General features: G+C 42.9%; 1 protein-coding gene across 3 annotated transcripts; it reads right to left on the bottom strand.

Annotated features, from left to right (window-relative positions):
* Positions 1-79: 79 nt before the first annotated feature.
* On the bottom strand, positions 80-25882 carry TPH1 (tryptophan hydroxylase 1). 3 transcript variants are annotated; one of them, XR_011679303.1, is made up of 12 exons: positions 14394-14510; positions 10616-10753; positions 9478-9661; positions 8036-8136; positions 7292-7359; positions 5835-6031; positions 5229-5364; positions 4603-4729; positions 3406-3501; positions 2867-3000; positions 995-2485; positions 80-960 (listed from the first exon to the last, which is right to left on the bottom strand). XR_011679303.1 is itself a non-coding variant. In XM_071427848.1 (11 exons), exons 2-11 carry the CDS (start codon positions 10733-10735, stop codon positions 2311-2313), a joined length of 1338 nt encoding a protein of 445 aa, XP_071283949.1. In that variant the 5' UTR covers positions 10736-10753; positions 25425-25882; the 3' UTR covers positions 80-2310. The 3 variants fall into 3 exon arrangements, 2 of the variants coding, with proteins under 2 accessions (XP_071283949.1, XP_071283948.1); XM_071427848.1 differs by lacking the exon at positions 14394-14510 and adding an exon at positions 25425-25882 and having other exon boundaries at positions 80-2485; XM_071427847.1 differs by having other exon boundaries at positions 80-2485.
* Between the last annotated feature and the right edge of the window lie 44 nt (positions 25883-25926).

Raw genomic sequence — 25926 nt, 5'->3', positions numbered from 1 at the left:
ACCCATCAAATTGTTAGTCAAGACATGAGCCTTCCTCCCATGTTTATTGCTACGGTGCCGAAATAAAGGGCCTTGGTGGTTCTGATAGTTATCAGCAACTCCTTTATTTCGTTGACATTTAAGCCTCCACAATGGTTTTAAAATACTTAAATTATCTTCGTTTTACCGAAGGTTTGGGTGGGCGAAGCCAAACATACATGTTGTTAGTGGCGTGGAAGTGCATCGTCTGGGTATTATGTCTAGCAGTTTACTTTTTCTTTTGCTACACAAATGCAAATAAAGATACAACTGCTGTTTTTACGAAGTACTTGAAAGTAGGTGCTACTTTAACAAGTTTAAGAACTCCTACTTGAAACGTACACATAGCTCAGACAAGGCTTGAAGTAACACAGACCTGTGTATATTTCAACAACATCAAAAATCCAGTGTTGTTAAAACTGTAGCTGAATATTAACTGTTATCACAGAAGCAGACAAAACAGATCCTCCCTTACTACTCAGAGGAAGGTTTCTTCTTTAGAAAGACAAAGTTCCTAAGCCTATTTTTAAATTAAGTGCAATGTAAGCCATAAATGTTGTAGACCATAATTCTACATCTTAAATGCTCTTTAAAACAAAGTTATAGTGGAGTAATAGCCACAGAAAAATCTATCTAGTCTTGATTTAAACAGTGAGTATTCTTGGAAAGGTTGGCCTGGCAATTGCTTATGGAGCAGAGGTGTCCAACTAGAAAGCATATGAAACTCAAGGTAATTTTCAAGCACAGAGCTTTCATTAAAGTCCTTTCAAGTTCTCAAAATCCTGGACTAGCATCTCCAGTGTATTCAAGATTTCAGATCATTCTTCCAGCACACTTTCTGGATTTCCTGATAAGATCTACATATGACAAAAAACAGTGCCTAGGGTGCTGTTAAATACACCCTGCACATCACAGATCCCCCCTATTAAATACACCCTGCACCTCACCGATCCCCCCTGTTAAATACACCCAGCACCTCACAGATACCCCACTCAAATGTCTCACATCCTGCACACATGTCCATGCCAGAATGGGGGTGGCAGAAGCTTTGCACAGCTCTGCAAGGTGCTGGGAACTGTGGGACCCTCGACACAGGCAAGTTTGCTACTGTGCAATGCAGACAATTCAGCAGGACACTGCTTCCCTACACTTCTAAAGTGCTCTTTGGGATCAGGTATGCTTTACACTACAAGGTAGATTCTTGCCTTCAAAACCACAGAATTCCTATGAAATGCTTGGGCCTTTCAGTTATCATTTGACAGGTAGGGGAATGATGGTGTTCAGGTCAGGTAAAGAAGAAACTAAATGTATATTTGTGTAGCTTGTGCAGGTCAAACAAGTGACTGAGCAATCAATAGGATATTTATTTTTACATAAAGCACACTGGTCCATCAGCTTTGGGTGTTATTTTAAACTTTGATGTTATTTTAGAGCCAATTAAGCTATTTTGAATATGAAATTGCAGTTTGGAAATGGTTTTGGGCTTTATGCTAAATCAGTGCTTGGTGGCTTGCTGTATTTTTTGCTAAATTAATTCAGTCAGGAAAAAGGCAAATGGTGTCTCTGTAAGGAAAGGTCTTCCCTCAGGCACAATATCAAGGACAGCAACAAAAATCCTGACTCTTAGCCAATACCAAATCACTTAAAATAAACATAATTAGGATTTCATGCAACAGCTGTATCTCTGCCTTATACTAGAAGCATGCCAAACATCACATTTGCAACTCTTTGTGGCAAGAATAATCCTTGAAAGCAATATTTGACCCCTGCCTTTTATCATGTTGAACCTCCAGCTATTTGTGTCCTGATGCCTGCATTGTAATCATTCAAGTCTCAAACTTAGTAGCACAGTCTTTGAAACACTGAATTACCACAGCTTCTACACTGTCAAGTCTTCAGCACCATACAATCAGTAGCATAGACTGCTGAAGGCAGGAATTTAATTCTCCCTGGGGTGAATTACTCCATTTTTGCCTCATAAGCCACTTCCTGCAGCATCTGATCCCAGCCCTGATCCACAGACCACACTTTTTCTCCAGTCTAACAATTTCTCCATTCTCCAACAAGCTTCTAAAAGGCAACTCTGGACCTTTTTTACCTAAGGGGGTTGGAGGAATGCATTTATGTGAGGAAATTTACAGAGAGTAACAAGATAAAACTGTTATGTTCTTATGGGCCATTCACTCTTCCATGTGCAAAGGAGTGAGTTCTGCATGCAACACATTATATGCCTAGAAAGAAATCAGTGGGGGAAAGGGAAGAACTGGCTTGCAGGCCAGTGCTGGCAGGGTGTTAAACTTCCAGCTGCTTGCCCATCTTGCTGAGGGCATCGCTGACAATGTCCAGCTCGTGGCGCAGCTCATTCACCACGCTGGCGATGCTCTTCGTGTCCTTCAGGACCTGCACACTCTGAGTGTAGGGGTTGTACTTCACCCCAAAGGGACGCTTGATGGTTTTGGCAAACTCTCTATTGAGGTAAAAAAAAAAAAAAAGAAAAGAAGAAAAGAGTGTGTTATATCCAAAAGAGGGTGTTATAACCAAGACATAAACTACAAATGCATCCTCTGTATGCAGCTAGTATCAATACCCACTTTTCTAAAGTATTTTAAAATATTTTTCTATAGTATTTAAAAATAAATATTTAAAATATTTTAAAATATAATTGGTATATATCTCCCACCCAGTACCTGAAAGACCAAGAAAATACTAACCAAAATTCCTTTACTGTGAAAAATAGTTACAAAACTGTGATAAGACTAAAAGTGTTTTGTGCTGCTACAGAGAGATATAAACCCAAATCTGCTTTTATAAAAAGAAGAGGGGTGGGGAGAGGGGTCAGAATCTGTACCTCATCTTTTCCTTTGCTTCTTCAAAACTTTCAGAAACAAAGTAAACCTCCTGGAAAGTTGTAATGATACATTCTTGCTTGCAGGTGACCTTTGGATCAAAAGGTTTGACTTTGGCGCTGTCGGAGAGTGAGTGCTGGTAAGGTGTTACCATGGGTCAGAGGAACATCACCATCCGAAGAATCCAGGAGGAAGATGACATGTGATAAAGTGAATAAAAAGGATTCTGTGAGAGGATTTTAATGCATCTCATCTTAAAATTTTTATCTGCAGATGAACAGTGATTAAAGCCTAACAAACTGAATAATTCTGAACAGTCATATTCTGCCAGTTTGGGTGAGAAAAGGGACTCAGACACAAGGCTTCTGTATAAACAAGAGCAATATTTTCAGAATCTGGTTAAACCAACAAAGCTTTGATCTGAAAATAGTTACCTGGACTGTAACATCAAGAAATTATACTTCATAAAAAGCAGGGGGAAACAGTGGCAATAATAATGAGGCACAAAGAAAAGAGGCAAACAAGCAGTAGCCATTCTTACCTTGAGCTCGCTAATGGAAGAGAGCAAGCCAGCCCCGTAAACTCGTAGCTGCCCCTCTTGCTTGCACAAGCCAAACTCTACCGTGAAGAAGTAGCACTGAAACACAGAAGGAGGTAAAACAATTCAGCCTTCATCAAAGATCCTGTGGTGAGCTAGATGGAAGCATTTCTATTTGTAGGCAGCATCAAATAGTTGCAAATATCAGAAAGTTATCTCTCAGTTATCCTGAGACATATAAAGAGGAGGAAAGCAAGAATGGAAGGATGAAGAACCACAGGATTGCGTGTTTGAAAGGTGGATGTTACAGATCACCCAGTGGGGCTGGAAGATGCTAATGCCAATGCAAACATTGAGGTGTAAATCTGTTTTGAGAAATACTGACATGAAATCACAGCCTCAGCTTGAAACAATCATTGGATAGAGCAGATCTCTGAGTGAGTGAGAACAGCCCACTGCAGTTTGTTTCTCATTTGCTTAGTGTGCTGTAAAATTAAAGACATTCTGTTTGCTGAATTTCAGGATTTCTGCAGCTAGACAGGAAGGAACACTGTTTTCATAGATGGCTTATTTCTGCTCCCACTGAAGGTAGTACGAGTTTTACCCCTAGCTACATGACATGGGAAAAGATATTTTTTAAACCAGCAAGCTAGTTCTTGCATAACTGGCACAGATTATTTTTCATCAAAATTTACTTTTAATCTTAAAATACCCCTGCCAAGACATCCACAGACTGATATCCAGAAAATTAGTTTATATTATTTTAATTTCTTGACTGAAAAGTATCTAATGCTAGCACTCACCACATTCAATACCATATAATTTCAATTCATTCTACACATTAAAGAAATAGAACACTTTCAAATCATTGAATCATGTTCCCAGAAGAAAGAAGACTTTGTCTGAAAGAAATAGACCATAAAATTTCAGTCTGCAAGAAGTAATCTACCACTAGAAGCTGAACTATTACTTGACAGTAGAGGGAAGAAAAATATCAATCATATCAACTTTAAAGTGTTTTTTTTTTCCTAGCATGGAAAATTTTTTCATGCTTTAAAATCCAGGGACCAGTGAAACACAAAGATCTAGCAGCTGGTGTGGCTAAAGTTGACATGAAGTTCCAAATTTAGTCAATGGCATGGGATCAGCTTAGTGAAGCACAAAGGTTTTGATGGAATCCCCAGGCACTCAAACACTCACTGTTGCCAGTTTTTGGACAGCCTCATCTGATGCCCCAAGTGATGCAAGACCAATTTCCTGGGAGAACTGAGCAAAACTGGGTTCAGCCAAAAGAGGGACATGGCCTAGGAGCTCATGGCAGGTATCACTGGAAAAAGAAACAAAGCAAGAAATCTCCTGATTTGTCTTTGTGGCAAAGTGAAAAAGCAGCACCACTGAACAGATACAATGTCTTGCATTAAACTTTAAATTTAAACACTAAAAGCATCACCCATTTCTCTGAAAGCAGCTGAGCAGACCATACCAACTCTATATAAAGTGCATAAAATCAGATTTTCAACTGAAGGTGCCTAAAATTAAGGTCTGAGCTCCCCATTTGTAGGGCAGCTGGGTATTAAACTAACTGCACACAGTGATATCACTAAGAGATCTCCAATAGCAAACTGCACTTTTGAAAATCCTGCACTTACAAAGGTGGCGCTTCAGCATGCTGTGAATTCATTACATTCAGTGTGAAAGCTGAGTCTTCAGCACCTTAAAAATAAGTTTTATGCTGGTGTTGTTGAACAGCTTTTAAGTAACTTGGCTCTGGGCAAGCAAGATTCAAAACTCTCTCACAAATTCTACCCCAAGATTAAATGACTCACGGCTCTGGTGTGTAGAGAGGGTCCGAGCTGTGTCTGACATATTGAGTGCAGTGAAAAACTCGGAATGCCAGTCCTGCCAAGAAGTCTCTGGGTGACAGATATCCAGCCACGGGGCGAATGGTGAAGCCTGTGCGCTCTGAAAGTGACCAGAGAAGCTGTATGTTAGTTTAGCACAGGATGCACAGCATTGTCAGCTTTCCTGCTGGAGCTGAGGTGACAGCCACAGCACTACCTTGGCTCAAAAGCACGTGGGAAAATGAGGCACAGTTAGAAAAATTAGACGTAGGCTTGAGTCTGAGAAACATTTTTAAAAATGGCCCTATCTCTGTGCCAATGGATTGCCTAGGATTCCATGTCTAGGGTCAACAATACAGTCAGGTATCTCCTTAGCCAATCCTAACAATCTTTTCAGACACTGCCCCTCAAATATTACTGCATGCACTGAAGACAAATACATTAAAACACAGATGGCCAAAAGGCCTCTTAAAGGACCAGAATGAATACAAGTCATCAAGAATGTTTCCTTGTGCCCACAAAATGGTGGGATTTGCAGTGGACCTCAGTTTATTTTGAAAACCAGAAAATTGTAGAAAAGCAGCAGCTTACCTTTCAGGAAGCGAGACACATCTTCCAGCTGGGGGATATTGTCTTCCCTGTACCCACAGTGTTTGGTGAGCAGGGGCAGGTTTTTCAGGTACTCTCTGCAGGCATAAGTTGGGTAAAGATTGTTAAGCTCTCGGTACACAGTCCCCCAAGTCTTGATCTCCTCCTCAGTGAATTCAATCTTGGGAATTGGGTCACCACTGCAAGGAGAAGAGGAAGAAAGGATACTCCTTAGAAAATGGCTAATAAGAGGTGACTAATTTATCTACTACTAGTATTTAACACCTGTATGACTGTCACACCTGCCTTTAGACTCTATCAAATACAGTGAGATCTGGTCTATGTCCTGGAAAGCTTTTAGTCTAAGGACTTGCCTTTTTTTCATTTTAACCAATTGTCAGGAATCTTGGCCTTGATCTCACTTAAAGTCTTGGTTCTGTAAACAGTTTCTTAATTGTTTAATGCCAAGAGTAAGGTTTAAAATACCTACACAATCTCTTCACAGCTTCAGGAGCTGATAACACATCCTTTTCCATGTTGGATTTCTAAGTCTGCAATTCTTTTCCATTACCCTTTTAATTTGTTTTAGGAAAAGAGAATTTCCTAAATTAACAACACATTGTGTGACAGCAGCTAAATATACACATCAGGTAAAAATTATGCTTCTGTGCAGGGGAGACCAGTGCCTGTCTGAGCATATTAATTTTAGTCTCTCTTTCCTATTTAGTCCTCAGGACCTTGGATAAAATGGATTATGGCAAGGCCAGTGTTACACTGTGTTTCCACTGCCGGCCAGGGAACTGGCATGGAAAATGCTTTCCCAAGGGAATCTGTCAACAACAGGTTTACAGTAATCAGCTGAGGACTGTGGTAACCAGTTGCACTAAACACACAGTGCAATAGAACTCTAAATAAAGACCTTTTCTAGGTCACTTTCAGTTGAGGGACTTGACACCTAAATTCAATCAGGCCACATGAAAATCACATTTAGAAAGAATTTACAGCCCTGGGTTATGAATCTCTTACTGCTTTAAGGGCTCCACCCCCTGCCAAGAAGCATCTCTAAAGACAGAAGCTCTTAGAATTTCTTTTCATAGAAAACTTCTTATCTACACATCACACATGCTAGTTTGAACCAGGAAAGAAAATTCAAGTATTAACATTTGCTCAGAAAGTTTACTCTCAGTGGTCACTGGGCTGTACATTGGGATTTGCCTCCCCTCCCTGTCCTTTGCAGAGCATCTGGCCAAGCCACACAGCCTTGACTGACCAGGGCTGCCTCAATCTCCCTTTTCATCTTGCCTCACATCTCCCTTCCCTTTGCCTCCTTGGCTCTGATCCCTGAGCTGAACCTGTGTGTCTCAGCCTGATCTGAGCCCAGGAAGCTGAGCTCCTCACAGCCCACTCTGCTGTTATTTCAAAGCACCCAGAAGGCTTCTTCTGGAAGAATTCAAGCTTACTGTTTGTAGTTCATAGCCAGGTCTGCAAAATACTTTCGCCTCTTGCGATAAACGTTGTCTTTGAAACCCTGATGGGGAGAAAGGTAAACACAGTTCAATGAGTTTCCAAGCCATAATAAATAAATCAATCAATTTAAAACAGAACACTTGATATTTCTGCAGTTGGGGAATAGAAAGGTATGATGTGTAAGAATGAAAGGAGAGGGCAGGAAACTCATAGCTGAAGTCTGCGATGTTTAATAGATGTAAACTGAGCAAATATTCCAAAGTAGGAATCAGCTGATTTATGCTACAATATATTCCATAGAGAAGGATTCATTTTAGTTGTATCAGTATTCATACAAAGTTTGTTACTTGCACGATTATTCAAAATTACAGAACAAATTGCCCGTTTTCACTGCCCAAATACAAGTTTGGTTTCTCCAGTAAGGAAGAAAGATAGAGGGGGAAGAAAGCCTGCCTCAAAATAACTTTCTTTTAGCTTCTTTAATGCGTATGTGACCACTCAAGGCCCAGACCTGGAGTTCTTGCACGAGTAAACTCTGCAGAAAAGCACAGGAACTGAATTCAGTCAGTCTTCCCTGAGCAAAGAAAGAGACATGAAATCCCCAAGAGAAGGTGCTCAGACCTCCAGAGACGCCATTGAGGGAGAGGAAAGGGAGGAGGAAAAGCTGCAATTTTTTAGGTCAGCTCCATGAATTGTTTCCAGCTATGGACTGGGTGTAGGGAGGGAGAAGTACTTACAGGATGGTCAGCATCCAAGTCAGAGCCATACATCAGCACCCGGTTTGCACACTTATCCAAATCTGAGATCTTCTTCGGAAACCAGGGAATGTTCTCCATGCCTGGGGAAGGCATGGGATCCACAAGGTTATTAATAACACCCAGCACACCGAGGGAGGAAGCGCTGCTTCCAAGGATGGCTACAGCGGTTACAGCTCACCCCATAAATTAAAGGGGATGAATAAGACAAGGCAGGCCTCTGCCTATCTGGCAGCAGCCTCCAGCTCACACTTCCTCCTCGGTCACTGCCACAGGCTGCCTGCAGAGCACAGCCAGCCCCAGAGCCTCTGGGAAGGAAAGCCAGCATGGGTTTCTCTGCTGTAGTTAGAGTAGCATCCAGAGGATCCCATGGAGACAAGGCATCCCTGTGTACAGCTGCCAGGAATCTTGGAGGGCACAGAGGGTGCACAGGAGAACAGAAGGGATTTGTCTGTGGTCCCTGGGCAGAGTGGGAGCAGGTTAGAGTCCTCTCATCATGTTTTACTGACCATGGGAAATGGATGTTCCCCCGTGGTTATGTACATGGGGAGCATCCAGCTTTGCCTTGAGGGGTATGGCGGGGAGGAGGAACAGGAGGCCCTGCTGCCTGAGAGAGGAGCATCATTACAGTTTTGCTACCAACTACTTAGGTGTTATTTTTAGCCTAAGAGAGTTTTTTGCCAAGCCCTTGGCAGAGCAGTTAATACACTGTTTTTCTGCCTCAATGCTCTTCAGTTTACTTCAAAGAGATCAGGAGACTGTTTAGATTGAATTCCCCCTTACTTAGGGCTAAAGTAAGCAATTTTATCCAAGAACTCCAGATCTCTCCTTCCCAAGCACAATGAGTGAAAAATACATGGGACCAGCTTCCTGCTGCCCTGAACTTTGGGCATCTCTTTAATTAAAAGTAAAGGTGTAAACATAACATGTAGTATCTAAAAGTAAAGGGCACCTCTGTTGTACTAATATAAGGAGGCCAGTTATGATTAAAAGTGGGTAAAAAAGACAGCAGAATCAAGAACTAAATGAGGAAATTGCAGAATCCATCCTGCACTCTCCCCAGTGTCTGAACTGAACTGGGAACTGTCAGTATCACACCTCTGCCATCGTAGAGTACTCGAGCCCTGCACTCAGACTTTGCCCACAGGCCAGCCTGCTTTGGCCTGCAGGGCTCCCACTGGTGCCAGCTGGGCTGTGCTGGGAAGGGACAGGAGCACAGACAGCAGACACACAATTTGTAACGGCCTGACAAAGCCTGAGCCCTCAGGTTCAGGCCAGACTGCACTCACACATAACACAGAAACAGGTACCTGGCAGCAGGCTCCTGAAGACACGACACAAGTGCAGGTGTGGATAGCTATAAAAATATTTCAAACCAGCACATTTGGAAATGCATTTTCATCAGAACTGCCTTTTGTACCTACCATCTTCCTGGACACTGAAATGCTCTGTGGGGCTCACAGAGACGATGTTGACGTGGGATTTCAGGAGCTGGAAAATCTCATTCAGCTGTTCCCTGTTACTGTCACAGTCCACGAAGATCTCGAACTCTGAATTTCGTCTCTTGGACTTCCGTGACTCAATGTGTACCAGATTTACATGCTTCTCCTGTTTAGTAAGAAGCAATGTTCTCAAAGAGATAGGCTAAAAACAATTGACTAAAAGTTAAAATAGTTTTTCAAGTTAATATTCTACTGCCATGAACTATTCACCACCTCTATGAAGCTATTTTAATTAACTGGATCTCTTGATAGCAATTTGCTTATTGAAGGCGGGGGGGGGGGGGGAAGGTTTGATTTTCTATTCAGAAGAAAATTAAAGGAAACCTGTGTTCTTTCAGTTTTATTTACATTCAGGAAGCACATAAAGACACAGTCAGGAGGTTTAAATTCATAGACCTTTTTCTTTTATCCTTCCCGTAGGAAGCTGATTAGCAAAATTCACCAAAATGCCAATCAAGTCACCATATAATTATCTCACAAGCAAGCAAGGGATTGAAAAGCAGTATTTTCAGGGCATTAGTTTCACTTTTCTTTAATCTGAAGAATTATTTAATCATGTGTTTTATATTAGGAACATTGAGAAAACTCCAGGCTAAAGCACACAGAGCCACACACCAGAGCACGGTGGCACTGCACATATTCCTCACCCAGCACCTGCCCACCAGCTGTACAATTGCAGCTCCTCTGTCACCTTCAGTCTGCCTACACAGTGTGGCAAGGGCAAGATCAACACCCCAAGTGTCTACCTGCCATCAGCAGGAGCTTCCAACCACCTCTTATTCCCAGCAAAACCATTGAGTGCTAATCCTCTTTGTCATGAGGGGAAAAGGCAGACCTCTCCCAGTGTTTAGTCAGTGCAGATAAGAGTTTTAGCCAGCCATCATCTAATTTCTGAGGCACACATTTGCCTTTGTGGGTAATTTTGGGTGCCAGGTGGGAGCAGGTTAAGAATCACATCCTTAATAAACAGATGTAATCAATTCTTATGTGCTCCAAAATGACCCTTACAACTTAAAAATGCAGAGCTGCTGTGATGATCATAAGATTATAACATACATACCTGAAAGAGTTTTAATGCTTTCACAAGTCCTCCAACTTCATTCTTCAAGGAAAAAATGATGGCTGTCCTTCCTCTTTCAGATGCATGGTCTTCATTCTCCTTGTTATCTTCAATCATCATGTAAGCTGACTTATTTAACTAGATGCAAACAAAGAAAAAAAATTTGTTTGAATGGATAGAAGTGCAAAAAGTGTAAGTTTTTACATTTCAGGGTGTCTTGGGTAATGCTGTGCTTGGATCAACCACAAAAGGAAAATTATGAATTCAAATATTACAAAATAATAGGAATAAAGTTAGTCACAGACAGAATTTGTGAGAGACTGAAATACCAAGATATCTTTTTTTTTTAGTTGAATGATTTTATGGACATCTTTATTCATTCCCTAGGATGCAGAAAATATTTTCAATGTACAGTTTATAATTAGCATTGCTACTGGGAGGAAGAGGAGCAATAGGATGTCAGCAGAGATAGTACATTGAACAAAAACACTTGTTAGCAAGTTCAGTGAACACTGGCAAAGAGAATAATCCAAATCCCACAGGACATAGATAAGAAAAGATGAATCAGGATTCAGTAGATCAGAACTGAAAATCAGTTCTCTCTCGTTACATAACTGTAAAACACTGTTTTCACAGGGCAAGGAGACAAACCTAAGGAGGTAAAATGTTTTGCTGACCAGAATCTGTTGGCTATAGAGACACTCCCTCTCTGATCAACCACAGCCAAGCTGGTCCAGCTACCATGTCCCCTAATTTGTGTGTCAAACCCTTGGCACAATCACCCAAATCACACACTGAAAATTCAGACACCCCACACTGTCAGACTGTGTGGTTTCATACCTCACTAGTGCACACTCCTGGCTGTGTGGAAATCAGCAGCTATCACAGATCATATTGTTAGCTACATGTAGCCATAAAGAGAGATAATACTGAAGCAGTAAAGAATAGGGAAAATGCAAAGTAAAGGAAAAACACAAGGCTTATGAGCAGAGGCTGTCCCTCATATGTCTTCAAACCTTGCAAAAAAGAAAGAATAAAAGGAGAGGTTTCTGAATGAGTCAGCGAGAAAGAGGAGAGGAACAATGAAGGCACATTATTGCTATTAGGAATTATTTTTTGATCTGATACAACTTTAAAGATATCACAACTTTAAAGATATCACTATCTTGAGACATTTTCAGAAATGAAAAGAGCAAAACAAAAATGCAAACAAAATGCACCAGTTCCTTTGATTCCCTTGTACAATCTCTCCAACTTTAACGATGTAATGAAAATATTTGGATTTCTGTCTGGGTTCCCACTTCTAATGAATTGCCACAATATGATGAGCCTGGACAACAGAGTCAGACCATCACACTGTTTCTGATCCACCAAAGTCAATGACCTCCATCAGCTTGAGTCCAGACACCAAATTTTCTGCTGGGAGTGTGTGACAAGCCCAGCTCAGGTTCAGCTGAGCAGCCTGCAGGTTTCCCAGCTCACTCCAGTGTCAGATCACCATTACAAGAGCCAGGAACAGACACTGAGCACAGGCACTTCAATAAAAAAATAAATAAAAAATAAAAAGCTACAAACACCACGATTACATACAGGTCATGGGCTGTTTTCTCAAGTGCAGAGAGCCATTTGTGTGAGCCAAATCCTGTTCAGATAGGGCTGCTGTAGGAGAAGCAAAGAAGTCTCCACTACAAGTAGAGTTAGGTAGTGGTCTTTGAAGGCAATAAATGCAGAGCTGGTTTATAGAAGAAGCTAATATGCAGATTTTTGGCTTGACTTCATGTCTAGGATCACTGGCTTCAGCCTGGATCAGCCTTTATGAGATTTGGCACAGTTGCATGCAATGTTATGAGGTGCACAGCTGGGACAGACTACCTGCACCAAAAACTAATGCTCTTCTTTTGTGTTCTGCTGCTGCAACTTACACTGTGTCTAGGATCAGGTGACAGCATCTATGAAGTTATATGTTTAAGAGATCAATGAAGAAAATCAACAAAACATAAAGCGTTCTTATATCAAGCTCTAGAAATGACCTCTAACTTAGGAATTACAAGTTGGAAAAGAGAAATTGCCATGCTTACAATGCCAAATGCACACCATATACATATTTAACCCTACACCAAAGCTCACCTTTTGCTTTAATTAAAAAATGAACTGAAGACAGTAATGCAGCAATCATTTGGGTGCAAGGCAACAGGAGAAAAGGTAACACAGAAACAATTCCTCTCCTCCTGTGGCTGCACTTCACTTATATTTTAACATCTATCAGTAACTCAGCAACCCAGCTCTAATAAAATCTGAAACTTTTCCTTTGCATGGTAACACATTTGTTTTGGAGGGTGAAGGGGGAGTTAATATTGCACTGATATTTTTTATTAGTGATGCAAATCTTTAAGGGATTTTCCACCAGCCTGACTCAGTCTTGATGAAAATAGACAAACACAGGGATATTCTAAGCCCTTTATTTATGTAGATAATTAATTAGGTGCTGTCCAGTTAAAGATTTCACTTTTTAGGACCCATAGCAATTACCTTTCCTTTCTTCCTCTCCCCAAAGAATGTTCACAGAGAGAAAGATATATGAGGGAGCATATTTTATGCTTTAATTCTTTATATTAATGGACAATCAGGATTTTAAATTATCCAAACATATTTGCCTAAAAAAATATCACATTTCAATTCATAAATTGAAGATGAAAAATTCTTTTCAAAAGATCTTATACTGATTGACATTAATAATGATTAATAAAAAATGTCAATAGGCAATTCATATTCTCTTCCCTTGAAGTAGCTGCTTAATTTGTTGCTGTCCTTTTGACACACTTCTAGGGAAGGGTGAATACACCATATCAGGAGTGACCACAACTAGATATCACACTACATTTTCCAGCTACACCAAAGTTCTTCCTAAGATTTAGCTCTCAGACACCAAAGCAGAAGCTGTGCTGAGCAGCTTATTTGGCTTCCAAGTATCTGAGGGATACAGCAAAGCAATGTTTTTGTGAAACTTTACTGTCAGCATTCTTGTCTTCACAAGGAATCTTGCAGGACTTTGTCAACTGCAGAGTATCAGTGACTGCAGCCAGTGCTGCTTTTATCTGATCTCTGATGCACTAAGCAAATTCCCACTATAATGGAGAATATTATAAATAAAAGGAGTGAGTTCTTCTGAACTATGTCACACCCTCTGTCGCCTAAGCAATGGTACACCAAAAGTTGCTTTTGTTCCACCTTAATTTCATATGCTCACATTTACACTTTGAGATGTTTTCCCCTCTTTTATACCGAAACAGCGGCTCCATCCCAATCCCAGCGGCACCGAACGCTGCCACCGACGCCAGAGGAGCCGCACCCCAGGTCTCTCCAAGTAACCGGGGCCAGAAAGCTCCCGATTTTCCCAAATCCCCGTTCCGAGAACTGCAACAGCTGTGACTCCACGAAAGCGGCGTTTACTCCGCAAGCCGGGACTGATCCCGGGGCCGGGCAGCGAGGATCCCATCCCGCACTCCCCGTGCCCATGCTGCTCCCCTATCCCGCACTCCCCGTGCCCATCCTGCTCCCCTCACCTGTGCTCATCCCGCTTCTCCCGTGCCCATCCTGCTCCCCTCACCTGTGCTCATCCCGCACTCCCCGTGCCCATGCTGCTCCCCTATCCCGCACTCCCCGTGCCCATGCCGCTCCCCTCACCCGTGCCCATCCCGCACTCCCCGTGCCCATGCTGCTCCCCTATCCCGCACTCCCCGTGCCCATCCCGCACTCCCGAGCCCACCCCGCTCCTCACCTGCCTGCCGGGGTCCCGCGGGCTCGGCGCCGCCTCCAGGGATCCGGCGCGGCGCGGTGCAGGGTGCATGGCCGGGCAGGCTGAGGGCAGCGCCCGGCCCCGCCGGCTTTATGCAGGGCCGAGAGCCGCCCCCGGGCGAGGGGAGGGATGCGGGGAGGCGGGGGAGGCGCTGCCCGGCCCAGCTGGGAAAGGGGCGCCTTGGGCCCCTCCACGATGTTCACCCGGTTTGCAGAGCAGCGATGCTCGGGCACAGCCAGCACCCGCTCCCCGTCACTGCAGCCGGAAAAACACGCAGGAGAAGAAGCCCTTTGCCTCCTGAGTTACCTGGACAGGGTCACCCAAGAGGGGACACGGGACACTGACTTTTTGCGGGTGACTCTAGGGGTTCTGCAGGTAACATAAATTCACACACCACGGGGCTGAGGGCAGCGAGCATTTGGGTGGAGTCCTCCTCCATCGTGTCCGCACAGGCGCTTCCCAACACTTGTGCACTCCCTGTAAAATGCCCTGTGTGCTGCCTGTGGGGAAGGGAAGGCAAACTGCATCAGAAGTGAGAGGTGGTGAGGGCTGGGCCTGTAGCAGAGGGGCTCTGAGCAAAGGGGCCTCCAAGGCTACAGGGGACTCAGCAGTGTCCTAAATTCTCAGCAGCACATAGTGCAGGCTGTAGTCCCAAAGTCCCAAACACGGTGGGCAGGTGTATTAAGATCTTCACTGAAAACAGCAGTGCATCTCTGCTGTGAAAATAAATTGCAGCGTATTCTGTCTTTTCTCAAAACCTCCTGTGCATACAGGAAGAGTAACTACATTTCTATTAGCAGAAAACTACATCTTTTCATATCATTTATGTTGCCATTTATTTTCTGAATATACCTAGATGTGTTTATAGTATAAAAACTCATTTTTTTTTACTCCAGTCCTCACTGTTTCATCTCAACTTAGCAACATTAAGATAAGGGGATTTTGGTCCACAGCAGGAGAAGCCAAACGTTCCCTGGGAACATAATCTCTTGGAGGTGTTAGGGGTCTCTTGGGGAGGAGAGATTGATTATTTTCTATTTGAGCTGTCCAAAACCAAAGACTCTGATCCTTTTTATATGTTTGGTTTTTTTTTTTAACAAACCTTTCACAGAAATGCTCAAAATCAGCAGCAACTAGTTTCACTTGAATATAATCAAGTGTCTGGAAAAATCCCCAGTATCTCTCTCTTCAGTGCCTAAAAAAGTTTTGAGGATTTTTTTCAGCTAGATCCCTTAGACACTGGTGTAACACACCTGGTAAATCATATTGATGAAGCAAATATAAAGGGTGATACCTAACCCAGGCAGGCACACTCACACTTGCACCAATGTCTGTGATGATGATATCAGAGTCTTCCTTCTACCTAGAAGGACTGAACTTCAAACAATCCTGTTTCTAGCTGGAAACAGTGACTAGCTCAGCCCTTCAGACACAGCATGGGCTGTGAAGGGTGACATAGCTGGAAAAACCCTTTTTTTTCCAGTTTGCTAATGGGACATATTTCGTCACCAGATGCTTCAATTTTCCCTGCATAAAGAAAGTGCAGTATTTATCAATATATGTGTTATCTCTACAACAGGCATTTCACTTCCTTCCTAAAGAATAAATCTCCCCATCAAATGAGCTGACTCAGAGAGCAAACAATTTGTAGGATCTTTACCCAGACCCCTAAGTGTGTGAGAGCCTGGTGTTAATGACAAATCTGTAAACATGGGCACAGTAAGACACTTATGGTAGAATATGACTAATCTGTCAATTTTCCCTAGCTCAAATGAAGCAATAATAGTAGGGAACCCACGGGCAGCCTGACCTATAACTGCTGAAACAATGGGAATGAGGTCAGGAATGGCCAAGGAACTTTAACCTAATATGAAATGTATTGGTTGCATAATGAGATAACTGGGGTGCCCAGGGTTTTGGGGAGCAAATTAAAGCTGATTCACTGGTTTGGTAAGAAGTGCTTGTTCACCACAGCCAATGCCCCCTGATCTGAAAGGGCAGAAGCACAAAGCATGAGCAGATTCAATTACAGCCTGTTTCCACTGGGTGCTCACTGGAGCCTGCTCTGCTCCTCTCCACACAGGGCTTCCAGCTCCTAGGAATCTGTGGATGGCTAAATAGGAGAACTACTTAAAAGGTTTTATCCAAAAGCTAAATCTTCACAGTTCTGGAGTTGCAGGGTTTTGGAAAACCCCACTCTGTCACTGACACAGCTGCTGCTTTGTGTTTTCACACAGAGAAAAATAAATTCTACCTTTTCTCAAAAACTGGTAGCATATTCTACCATTTAAGAATGGTGGATTGGGCCCCTCTCCACAGAAAAGAGCAGCATGGCACAGCAGTCAGGTATGGAGACAACACAACAGGGCAGCAAAATGCACAGAACCACCCTGCTCATGCTGGCAGGAGGTGGCACAAGCAAACACTGACCCAGAAAAGGTCTGAAATGTGACCTCGTTGGTCTGCAGGGGCACCAAGGCAAAGAGAGGCCAAACGTTTTCAGTGGGATGTCAGAAATCTACACAGACCCTGAGGTGGGAAGGAACTCTGAAGGACAACTGGGGCATCAAAACCATAGGGAGAGAGGCCTCCCCTTATGGCACAGGAGATAAGGCAATACAGTGACTGATTTTTCTCTAAAGCCTGCAGGAGATTTGTCACATACAGCCTCTCATGCACACAAAGCCCTCCAGACAGATAATCAGCACCTGAGGATGGAGCACAGATCTGACCCTGCTCAAAAGGGGGTCAAGCTGATTTTCCAGGATGGGGCTTTGCCATGTGCAGCTGCCACAAAACCTCTCCCACTGGCACAGAGCAGCCATGGCACTGTGAAGGCTACCAGAGTGGCTTTCAGTTACATTTTCCCTCCTAATTCCTCATTAAATCAACTCTCCTCACTCAGATCCAAGTGACAGGGTGGTGTCAGACTGAAGTCATTGCACTTTTCTCAGTCCTTTGCTGGAGAAGCTCCAGGAACATCAAGCATCTCCAGAAGAGACCATGAATCTATTCCTCCTTCCCATCTGCTAGCTCAGAGGTAACTCAGCTCTAGTTTTCAGAGAGTTTCTGTTTTGTTCTTCCAAGCAGAAACTTGACAGCAGAGTTTGCAATCAAGCAGTGTTCTGACACTTGGGGGCACACATTTGTAGATTTGCTCTGGAGATTTTGAGGCTGAGAAGTATTAAAAACCAAGCTGTCACACTTCCAGATCTCCCCCTCCCTGGGAAGCCACACAGTAAAGGGACCCTTTTTGCTCTCTGAAACACAACAACCTAAACCTTCTGCCCTGCCTCTCCTCTTCCTCCCACTCTGAGAAAGTTTGTTCTCTGTGGGTCAAATATGTAGGGACTCAACTAAGCCGGCACATCTTTCCAGACATGACACAAATCTTGTGTTTACCAGCACTCTGAGGAAGCTGGTCTGGGAGGGGAAAATAAAGGTGGAAAAAAAGAAAAATCAGTGTAGTACAGGGGTTCCAATCTGGGGGAGAGACAGAGTCAGAGGATGATTTTGTTGAACTGGTCAGGCAAGAACGTGGAAAGGCAGGTTGAGAACATTCTTTAAGGATATTAATCTACTGCTGAAATATAAGATTATCTACCTGAATGCAGCAAGAGTGATGGAGAGAATCAGTCAGCCCTAAAGTCTTCTCAATCCCATCAAGGTTATCAGTGGGAATTACCTGATCTCCCCATGTGATGGGAGAAAGTGCTCTAATCTCCAATAAAGCAATTTCACAACATCACTTCTGAGGTATAAACCCCCCTGGACTTTATTTGGCCCAGGCATCTGCCTTTCCAAGAAGGACCATTTGTCTGAGGCAAAGGGGCCACTTGAAACTTTTCCAGAAAAAGGTATGAAGTGGTAACTCCCTGAACAAAACAGGTTTAATACGATTTAGTACCAGGTCTGCTCTAATCATAATTACTTTCTCCAGAGCACACAACTGAAAATTCTAATCACAGCCCTCTGCCTTTCTGTTAATTAAGTGCTGCAGACAAGTTACGCCTTAAGAATCTCATGGCACTTAGACAAGCACTCTGGAAGTTACAGGGAAGAGTGAAGATGAGCATCATGCAGGCCTATGCACAGTTTGTTTTCCAGTATAAGTTTTACAGATCTTCCTCATATTCTGATTTAATTTTTTCAATGCCCTTTCATTCTGCTGCCCAAAAAACTCCTGGTCTGAAAGTCTGCCTTGTTTTTTTCTACTGATTTTTAATATTTATAAAGCATTTATTGTCACAACATCCAAGCAACGGCATTCACTTCCAATCACTTTCTAACCTTCATTCTCTCAACCTCTGACTTCTCCTGCCTAAATGAGGTAACCTGTCATTGTGGCATTACCTAAATGCAGGGAGTCAAAAAGCTCCTAATCCAAAGCTTTTCAAATTTTCAAAGAAATGTATGGATCTGAAATCTTGAAGTCTTTCTACAGAAAATTCTTCCATTTTCTCCCTTCTTCTACAAACCACAGTTCTGCCAACAAACACTTTCCAGAGCAATTCACCCAGCCTTTCACCAGCATGAGGCTGTGACAGTGTCACACCCTGAACTCAGAGCAGCCTCTGAGAAATGCCTGGATGGCTCAGTCCCTGAGAAGGGAACCACATCCCCATGAGGATGGCTTAGCAGGCAGTTAACAATTCATGCCACTGAATAGTTGTTGATTAATAAAGCATTTCATTCATAACCAGTTAATGTGCGACAAAAGGAAAAGGGGGATTTCAATTATGCAAGTATTTAAAACATTTACAAATATCTTTTTTCCAATGAAAAGTGCAAGAACCAATGAGGTAAATTACCCTCTCATCGTGTCTCAGCCAGCTGTAGTATCAACAGCCTTCAAGCACACTTATTTTGAAAAGCCAGAGCTGCTGTGTAAACCTACTGAAGCACAGCCAGCCAACAGACCATGCATGTTTGTATATTTGCTTTGGACTGTTTAAAGAAGCAATATTAGCCTTTTCATCTGAGGCAGGAAATATTTTTCATTTCATAAAAGCTAAATGAAATCACAAGGGACATGAGTTACTTGCTGCTCTGAGCAAATAAGGTGTAGTTTTTCCTGACAGCACCTTTGTAAACTCTTTACAAAAGGTTAGTTTAGATGGTGCTGGGACAATGGACAAACCAGGCTCTGATTTGTTTTCTCTAGGGAAAATAATATCACAAAATTAATATCAATCAGCTACATTTCAAACCAAAGTGTAGTCTGGCTGGGAACCAAAGTCCTGAAAGAGCTCTTTGCTCCAATTACTCTGGAGTTACTGGGTACAGAAGTGCCAATTACAACTTCCTTTTATTTCCTTATCTGTTCAGGGTCAAGTCACCTCAATTTAAACATGGTCCCCCACCAGCCAGCAGAGATTCCCTGTGTTACTAGAGCAAACAGGATTCAGTCCAGCCAGAACCATCAACCAGGCATGGGGAAAACCAAGTGGAAAATCTCAACAAGCTGATCTACCTGCTGCCTGGGGATGCAGTGCAGCCTGGAGAGGACAAGGGAACATTCCATGGAGCCTTGCAGATACTGCTCTGCTCAGGCAGGGCTGAAGGGGAGGCTCCCAGCTGGTTTCCCACAGGCTGAGCCAGGTCACAGCTCTGCACTGCACCAGCCCTGGCCTCAGCTCCAGAGCCCTGGCAAGGGTAGGGAGGCTGAGAAGCTGCTCAGTGCTGATGGCCTTGGCACCAGGTACAAGTGCAAAATGCCCAACCTGAAAATGAAAGACAAAACGTCCAAAAAGAGGAGAGTGTGCCAGAGCCTAAGGCAACCTCAGCCATCACCACTGAAAACAGCCCCTCATGGCATTCAGGGATTACTTCTGACCAGGTCCTGATACTTCTCCATCCCTTAAGCACAAGTTATAGTAGAAGTGGACTCCAGTCATTGAGAAACCACTCTGGTACCATTATTTCTACTACATTATCACTACAAAACCTCAGGAATTATCCAGTGCGTTCACATCACAGACGAACACAAAGCAAAATAGTCAAATGCATAAATAAGGCTGCTGATAAGAGCAGTCACAGAGTGTTTGTTAACCTCAGCCTGTTGGCCTAATTAGTAGAACAGCAGCATATTGTGTATTCAGAGTGAGGTGGAGAAGTACAAAAGGGGAAAGCTTTGTACTCATTAATGGTATGAGTAAGCAGAGCTCAGAAAGCGATTCAGCAGACTTTGATCCACTCAGGAAAGAGAACAAGAGCTCTCCAGGTACTTCTGACACAGCCTCACCATGGGCTTGGGCCAGGAACCAGCCTCTTCCATATTCTCATTGTTTAGGAAGCATGTCCAATGTTAGATTTGCTGATGTAAGAAGCAGGCAGACTGTATGCCATGAGTTTCACACACCCTAAACAAGCCAGGCCAAGGGAAATCAAGAGATGACTCCAAGGCCCAAACAATCCCAGAAGACACTGGGTTTGCCTGTTACAGCAGGGTTTTGGTGTGTTTCACCCCTGTGCTGAAGATGATCAGCCATTCTGAAAGAGGGGCCGTGGTCAGGCTGTTCATTCCCAGCCACTCAGGGCTTCACACCAAAGTGAGCTCAGAGGATTGACCATTCTCTGTTCACAGCTTTCAGACACCCCCATCCACTGAAGTCCTGAAACCACACAGGAAACAGATGACAGAGGGCAGCCTCTGGTCTAGACACTGGCCATTGACCAGTGTGAACAACATAAATTAAATCACAGCCACTTTTTGCTCCAGGGATGGAAACCAGCAATGTAAACCCATCAATTCACAGCAGCAACTTTAAACACATGGCAATTGTAAAATGTCCAGCCTCAGAGCTGTGAAACACATCATCATTTCCAAGACTGGCAAAAGCTGTTCATCTTACTGTGTTCTCATGACAGATATTTTTTCCCCTCTGAATTTATTTTATCTTATTAGATTTTAGTTCCCATTATAGTTAGGACAATTTTGTATTGGGGCAAAATTAATTAATTTGGATCAAAGTAAGGCTCCTTGAAATGTAACACTAATGAGTCTCATCTGCCTGATTAGAGAGCTTTGCTTTTAGGGACACCAGGTACAAAATTTTATTTCAGAGAAATAAACATTATAAGATTATTTAAGGTTGAAAGCATTAGCTAAATAGTAACCAGGATCATGGATAAAAGATTAGGGTGGCAAACTGTGAGCAGACTTACAGCTGACAAGAGGATGCAAGTGTAGACCAAAACAGGCTAATGAGGATTTGTCAAAGAGGTGCAAGCAGAGCTCAGTGCAATTTACAACAATACATTTAGTGACCTGACACTGTGCCTCCCATTTAGTCACAATTCTTTTCACCTATTCACATGCTTGTAAGGACTAAATGGAAAAGAGATACGGATTGGAAATGACAGTACGAATTTTTAGAAAGAAAAGATGGGGAAAATAGTAATTTTGGATGAGTCAAATTAATCTGTAATACATGGACAAATAAAAATTTGCTTATTTTTAAATCTGATTTTAGTCAAGAATAAGTTGTGCTAATCAATGTTGGCTTTGATTGGTGTGAGAACTACTCCAGACAGCAAAGAGGGTTAAATAGATTGGGTAGTTCTCATTTTTATTAGGCTTCATCCCATCTACTTTCTCTTACCCCATTAGTACAAACAGTTAAAAAAATACAATCTAGAATTAACTTCCCAAAAGACAGGGGCAAATTCACCTAAAAAACCACATGGTAAATGGAGTTATCAGGGATTTTCTGGTAAATTAGCATAGCACACCATAAATGACATCTGCACAGCCACATGCTGGGTCACTTGTGAATGACAAACACATGACATGAGTACATGCAGTAGAATATAAGGGAACTGCCTTCCCCAAGCCACATCTCCCTCAACAAACCTCTCCAGCACAGACACAAGACTAGGAATGAAGATGTGGCGCTTGGAGAGGGCAGGTCCCAGCTGCTGGCAGAAACAGCTCCGTGTGAGAGGAGGCAGGAAGCCCACAACTGGACAAGGATATGTTTTACACAATGTCTGTGGCCAAAGAAACCACTGTAAAGTTGTGAGTGTGCTCTCAAAGGCACCCGGTACAACTGCACAGGCACCACCTCTGGCTGGTGGAAAACCATCCAGACCTGCAGAGGAATCACACCAGGGCACCCAGGGCTTGCACAGCTTTAGGCAGTTACACACAAAAAGCCTTTGGATAAACCAAGAGCTGAATTCTAACCTCTTCTACCCCTTTCCTCTGTTTTGATAAGGTTTCAATCAAACATTACCCCATTTTGTCAAAATTACCTTGACCTGCAACAGGCAACACTGAAACCTTGACGTTGCTATCCTTTTGCAACCTAACACTGGAAATCAAATTTTAAAAAACTCATTTCAAGCACCCATGTGTCATCTTCTGATGTCATGCATACTGCACCTGTGCATAATATTCCTCCTGCCAGCCTTCTGCATTAAGTCAACAACAACAACAACAAAGACCACTGTGCCTGTTATTCATAAGCTTTTTGTTATCTCACGGAAGACGCAAAAGGGCCCAGAGCATGTGCGGGAAGGAAAGACCTTTGTTTAATTTAATTATATTTACTTCTTTCAAGTCTAAGTAAACTCGGGGATCAGCAGATCAGAACTGATTAATTAAATCATGACAGCATTTCCTTTACCCTGTGTGGGCAATCACATCATGCAGTGTCACATTCATCAGGTTCTTCCAACAAAGCACCCTCAACCTCCACACTTCAGACAAGAAATGCCTGCCTCCCAGGTGACACTGCAGCATCAAGAGCTCTTCTAATGCAAAAGCTCACAGTTGTGGAGTAGCACTGTGGTTATTTTCAATACTTCCACCGTGGGGGTTGACTCTAGATCTGTTGGTTAAAGTTACTGATAAAGCTGCAATAAAGGATCTGGTTCTGATCTTTAAGTTCATCACTGAGTGCTGGACAAGAGGGAAGCGAGCAGGGTGGGCTCAAAAGCACATGTGCACAGACACTCTGCTGGATGCTGTCCTCACCCACCTGCTCTGCTGTCCAGAAAGGCTGGAGAAGCAGAAAAGCTGCAAGAAGTTTGCCTCTCAGGGTTACCCCTGACTGCTCTTGCTTGTGTCCATAAGCACATGGACTGTGCAGGAATTGTCCCGGACCAACCCCTCTCCAGAGCAGCTCAATGCCAGTATATTTTGCATCTACCTCCCATCTTCTTTTAAGACTTGTGAGAACCTCTCCAATAAGGGAAGAAGGAAAAGGACAAATCTTCCCTTCATTTGGGCTTGGGACTCTCCACAAGAGCAGCTCACACTACATAGTGCCCAAAACATTCATGTCTCTCAAAGACTTTCCTTGAACCTACACCATTTGTCAGCTCATAGGCAATTTCCTGTGTTTCTTTTTGTCTACTCATAAATGTCTTCTATCTACTGACCTCATGAAACCAGGCTCCCCCCTTGCTCTTCCATGTTTTCTCCATTCATTTTTCTCTTCCCTATTATTCCAGTCTTTTCTGTCCACTACTGCTCTTCCTTCCATTCAGTCATTGTTATGGCTTCATCCCAAATGACAAAACGGATTCATTTTGCAGGTTTTTTCATTCCCACCTGAACTGTTTCTCACTCTTTTCTACTTTCTTAACTTATTAAATCAAAATCTTTACTAATCAGGCTGGCATAAACTCAAAATGTCTTCCCATGGTTCCTGTGTCCAGTCTTCCCGCCTGACTAATGAGGAAACTCTCTGATGTTGAATAAAAGAGTTTGTGCACTACAAAGAAGTTTTAATGGAAAATGAAACCTTCTGACATCACTGGCTAATTATAATGCAGCACTGTGGCTGTATTGCAGGGCAGGATAAAAGTGTGCATGTATTTCCTGCATGTTTCAATATCCTCCTATTGACAGAAGATAGGGAGACTGGTCTGCTACTGGAGGCCAGGAAATTATTTTTCTGATTTCATTGGAATAATTGACAAAAGCATTTCCTTTCTATGTAAGGTTAACAGATGGCTTGTTAAAGTTACATCTTCTTTAAACAGAGCTGTCACCAAAAATTATACACATGACAACAAAAATAATATTGATACAAACTCATCACAAAATTAAAATGAAGTTTGCATAACCTGAAGCACAGAATAAATAACTGCCACTATTGCAACACAAAATACCAAGGTGCATTTGCTTTTCTAAGATTTCCTTGGAAACTGGATGAAGGGACATAAAGGGAAGTTTCAACATGGGACTTAAGTTACCATGGGCACAAAGATGCAGGCAGTCACTGTGCCTGTGCCAGGAGCAGGCTGCAGGCAGTGGGCAACACAAGCACCAGCCCTGCAGGACTCTGCTTTCACAAATTGACTCTGTCATGCTCAAGATCTATGCCAAGCAAGGGCTTGCAACATCTGACTGCCTCACCTCCATCATGATTTGGCTCCCTGATGCTGCACCCAGCCAGCAAAAAACAAGGGGGGAGAGTGGGTGAATTAAAAAAACAAATTTTAAAAAAATCCAGCAATACTCATTAGCCCACCTGCTGTGGTTTTTAAGACCTCATGTTCACCTTAAGCTTGTCTCATTTCCATAAGATCAGGAGAAACTGCAAAGGAAATTCAGGTTTGAAAACAGAAAATGTAATCAGTGTTAGACTTTCAATAGGTGACTGCACACCAGCTATTCCACCTGGACAGATCTAGAATGCTAACATAATTACTGATATGTAATACCTTTCTCCTTCACTTATTATTTATCCTCTTTGTCAGAATTCTTCCAGGCTTTTCCCTATTTGCCTTCTTTCTCCAGTATCTCCTAATCTTTTTTCTTCCTCTACTACTACTGTCTTCTCTTCACAGCCTCCTACCACTGTTACTTTTTCTTTGTGAGCTCTTTCACAGTAGCTTTTGTATGAAATTCAGCTCTCAGACTTTACTGAACCATCACTAAGACCTGCAGCTCACATGCAATGACCTGGGAGAGAGAAATTGAGCCCCACTGGGTTTTCCCTGCGTTCATTCATTTTCTCCACGGTAACAACTCAGAAGCAAACCCATTCTCTTACCCACCTTAGATGCCAGCTCCTTGCATTATAAAACTTGCTTTCTTTTTGCAGAAGTGAATCAGGAAGGGAAACAAAAGGAGGTGTAGGAGCAGTATTTCCCACTGCAAACCTCAGTGGGTAGCTGCTGGCAATAACCTGGTTTGTTTAGCCATGCTGGTGCTGTCAGGTTTGCTCAGCTCACGCCCCGTTGGCTCTGACTGAGGGGCTTCACTCACTGCAGGGCTGAGGCACGAGGCTGCCTGGGCTTGCCTTCACATGAAGGGCTTCTGGGGAGTTGTATAACAGCACAGCAGACTGGTCCTTGCCCCAGGTGTAGCAGGTTCTTCCTTTCTCACTGGCTTTGGCAGAGCACATGAATTTCATCATCATCGCCAACAAAATGAAAAGTAAATGGCGAGCACTGAAAAAGGACATTTAATTTTGAGGGAGAAATAAAAGGATACATAAGGGAGCTGCTGTGACCAAAAGATTCTGCTCTAGAAAAGAAAATTGCAATTTTTTTGGTG

The sequence above is a fragment of the Agelaius tricolor genome, unplaced genomic scaffold (assembly GCF_023055355.1).
Source record: "Agelaius tricolor isolate 1412-34295 unplaced genomic scaffold, bAgeTri1.0.p SCAF_5, whole genome shotgun sequence".
Lineage (NCBI taxonomy): Eukaryota > Metazoa > Chordata > Aves > Passeriformes > Icteridae > Agelaius > Agelaius tricolor.
The sequence above is the reverse complement of the archived record's forward strand: the minus strand, read 5'-3'. Positions and strand labels throughout refer to the sequence as shown.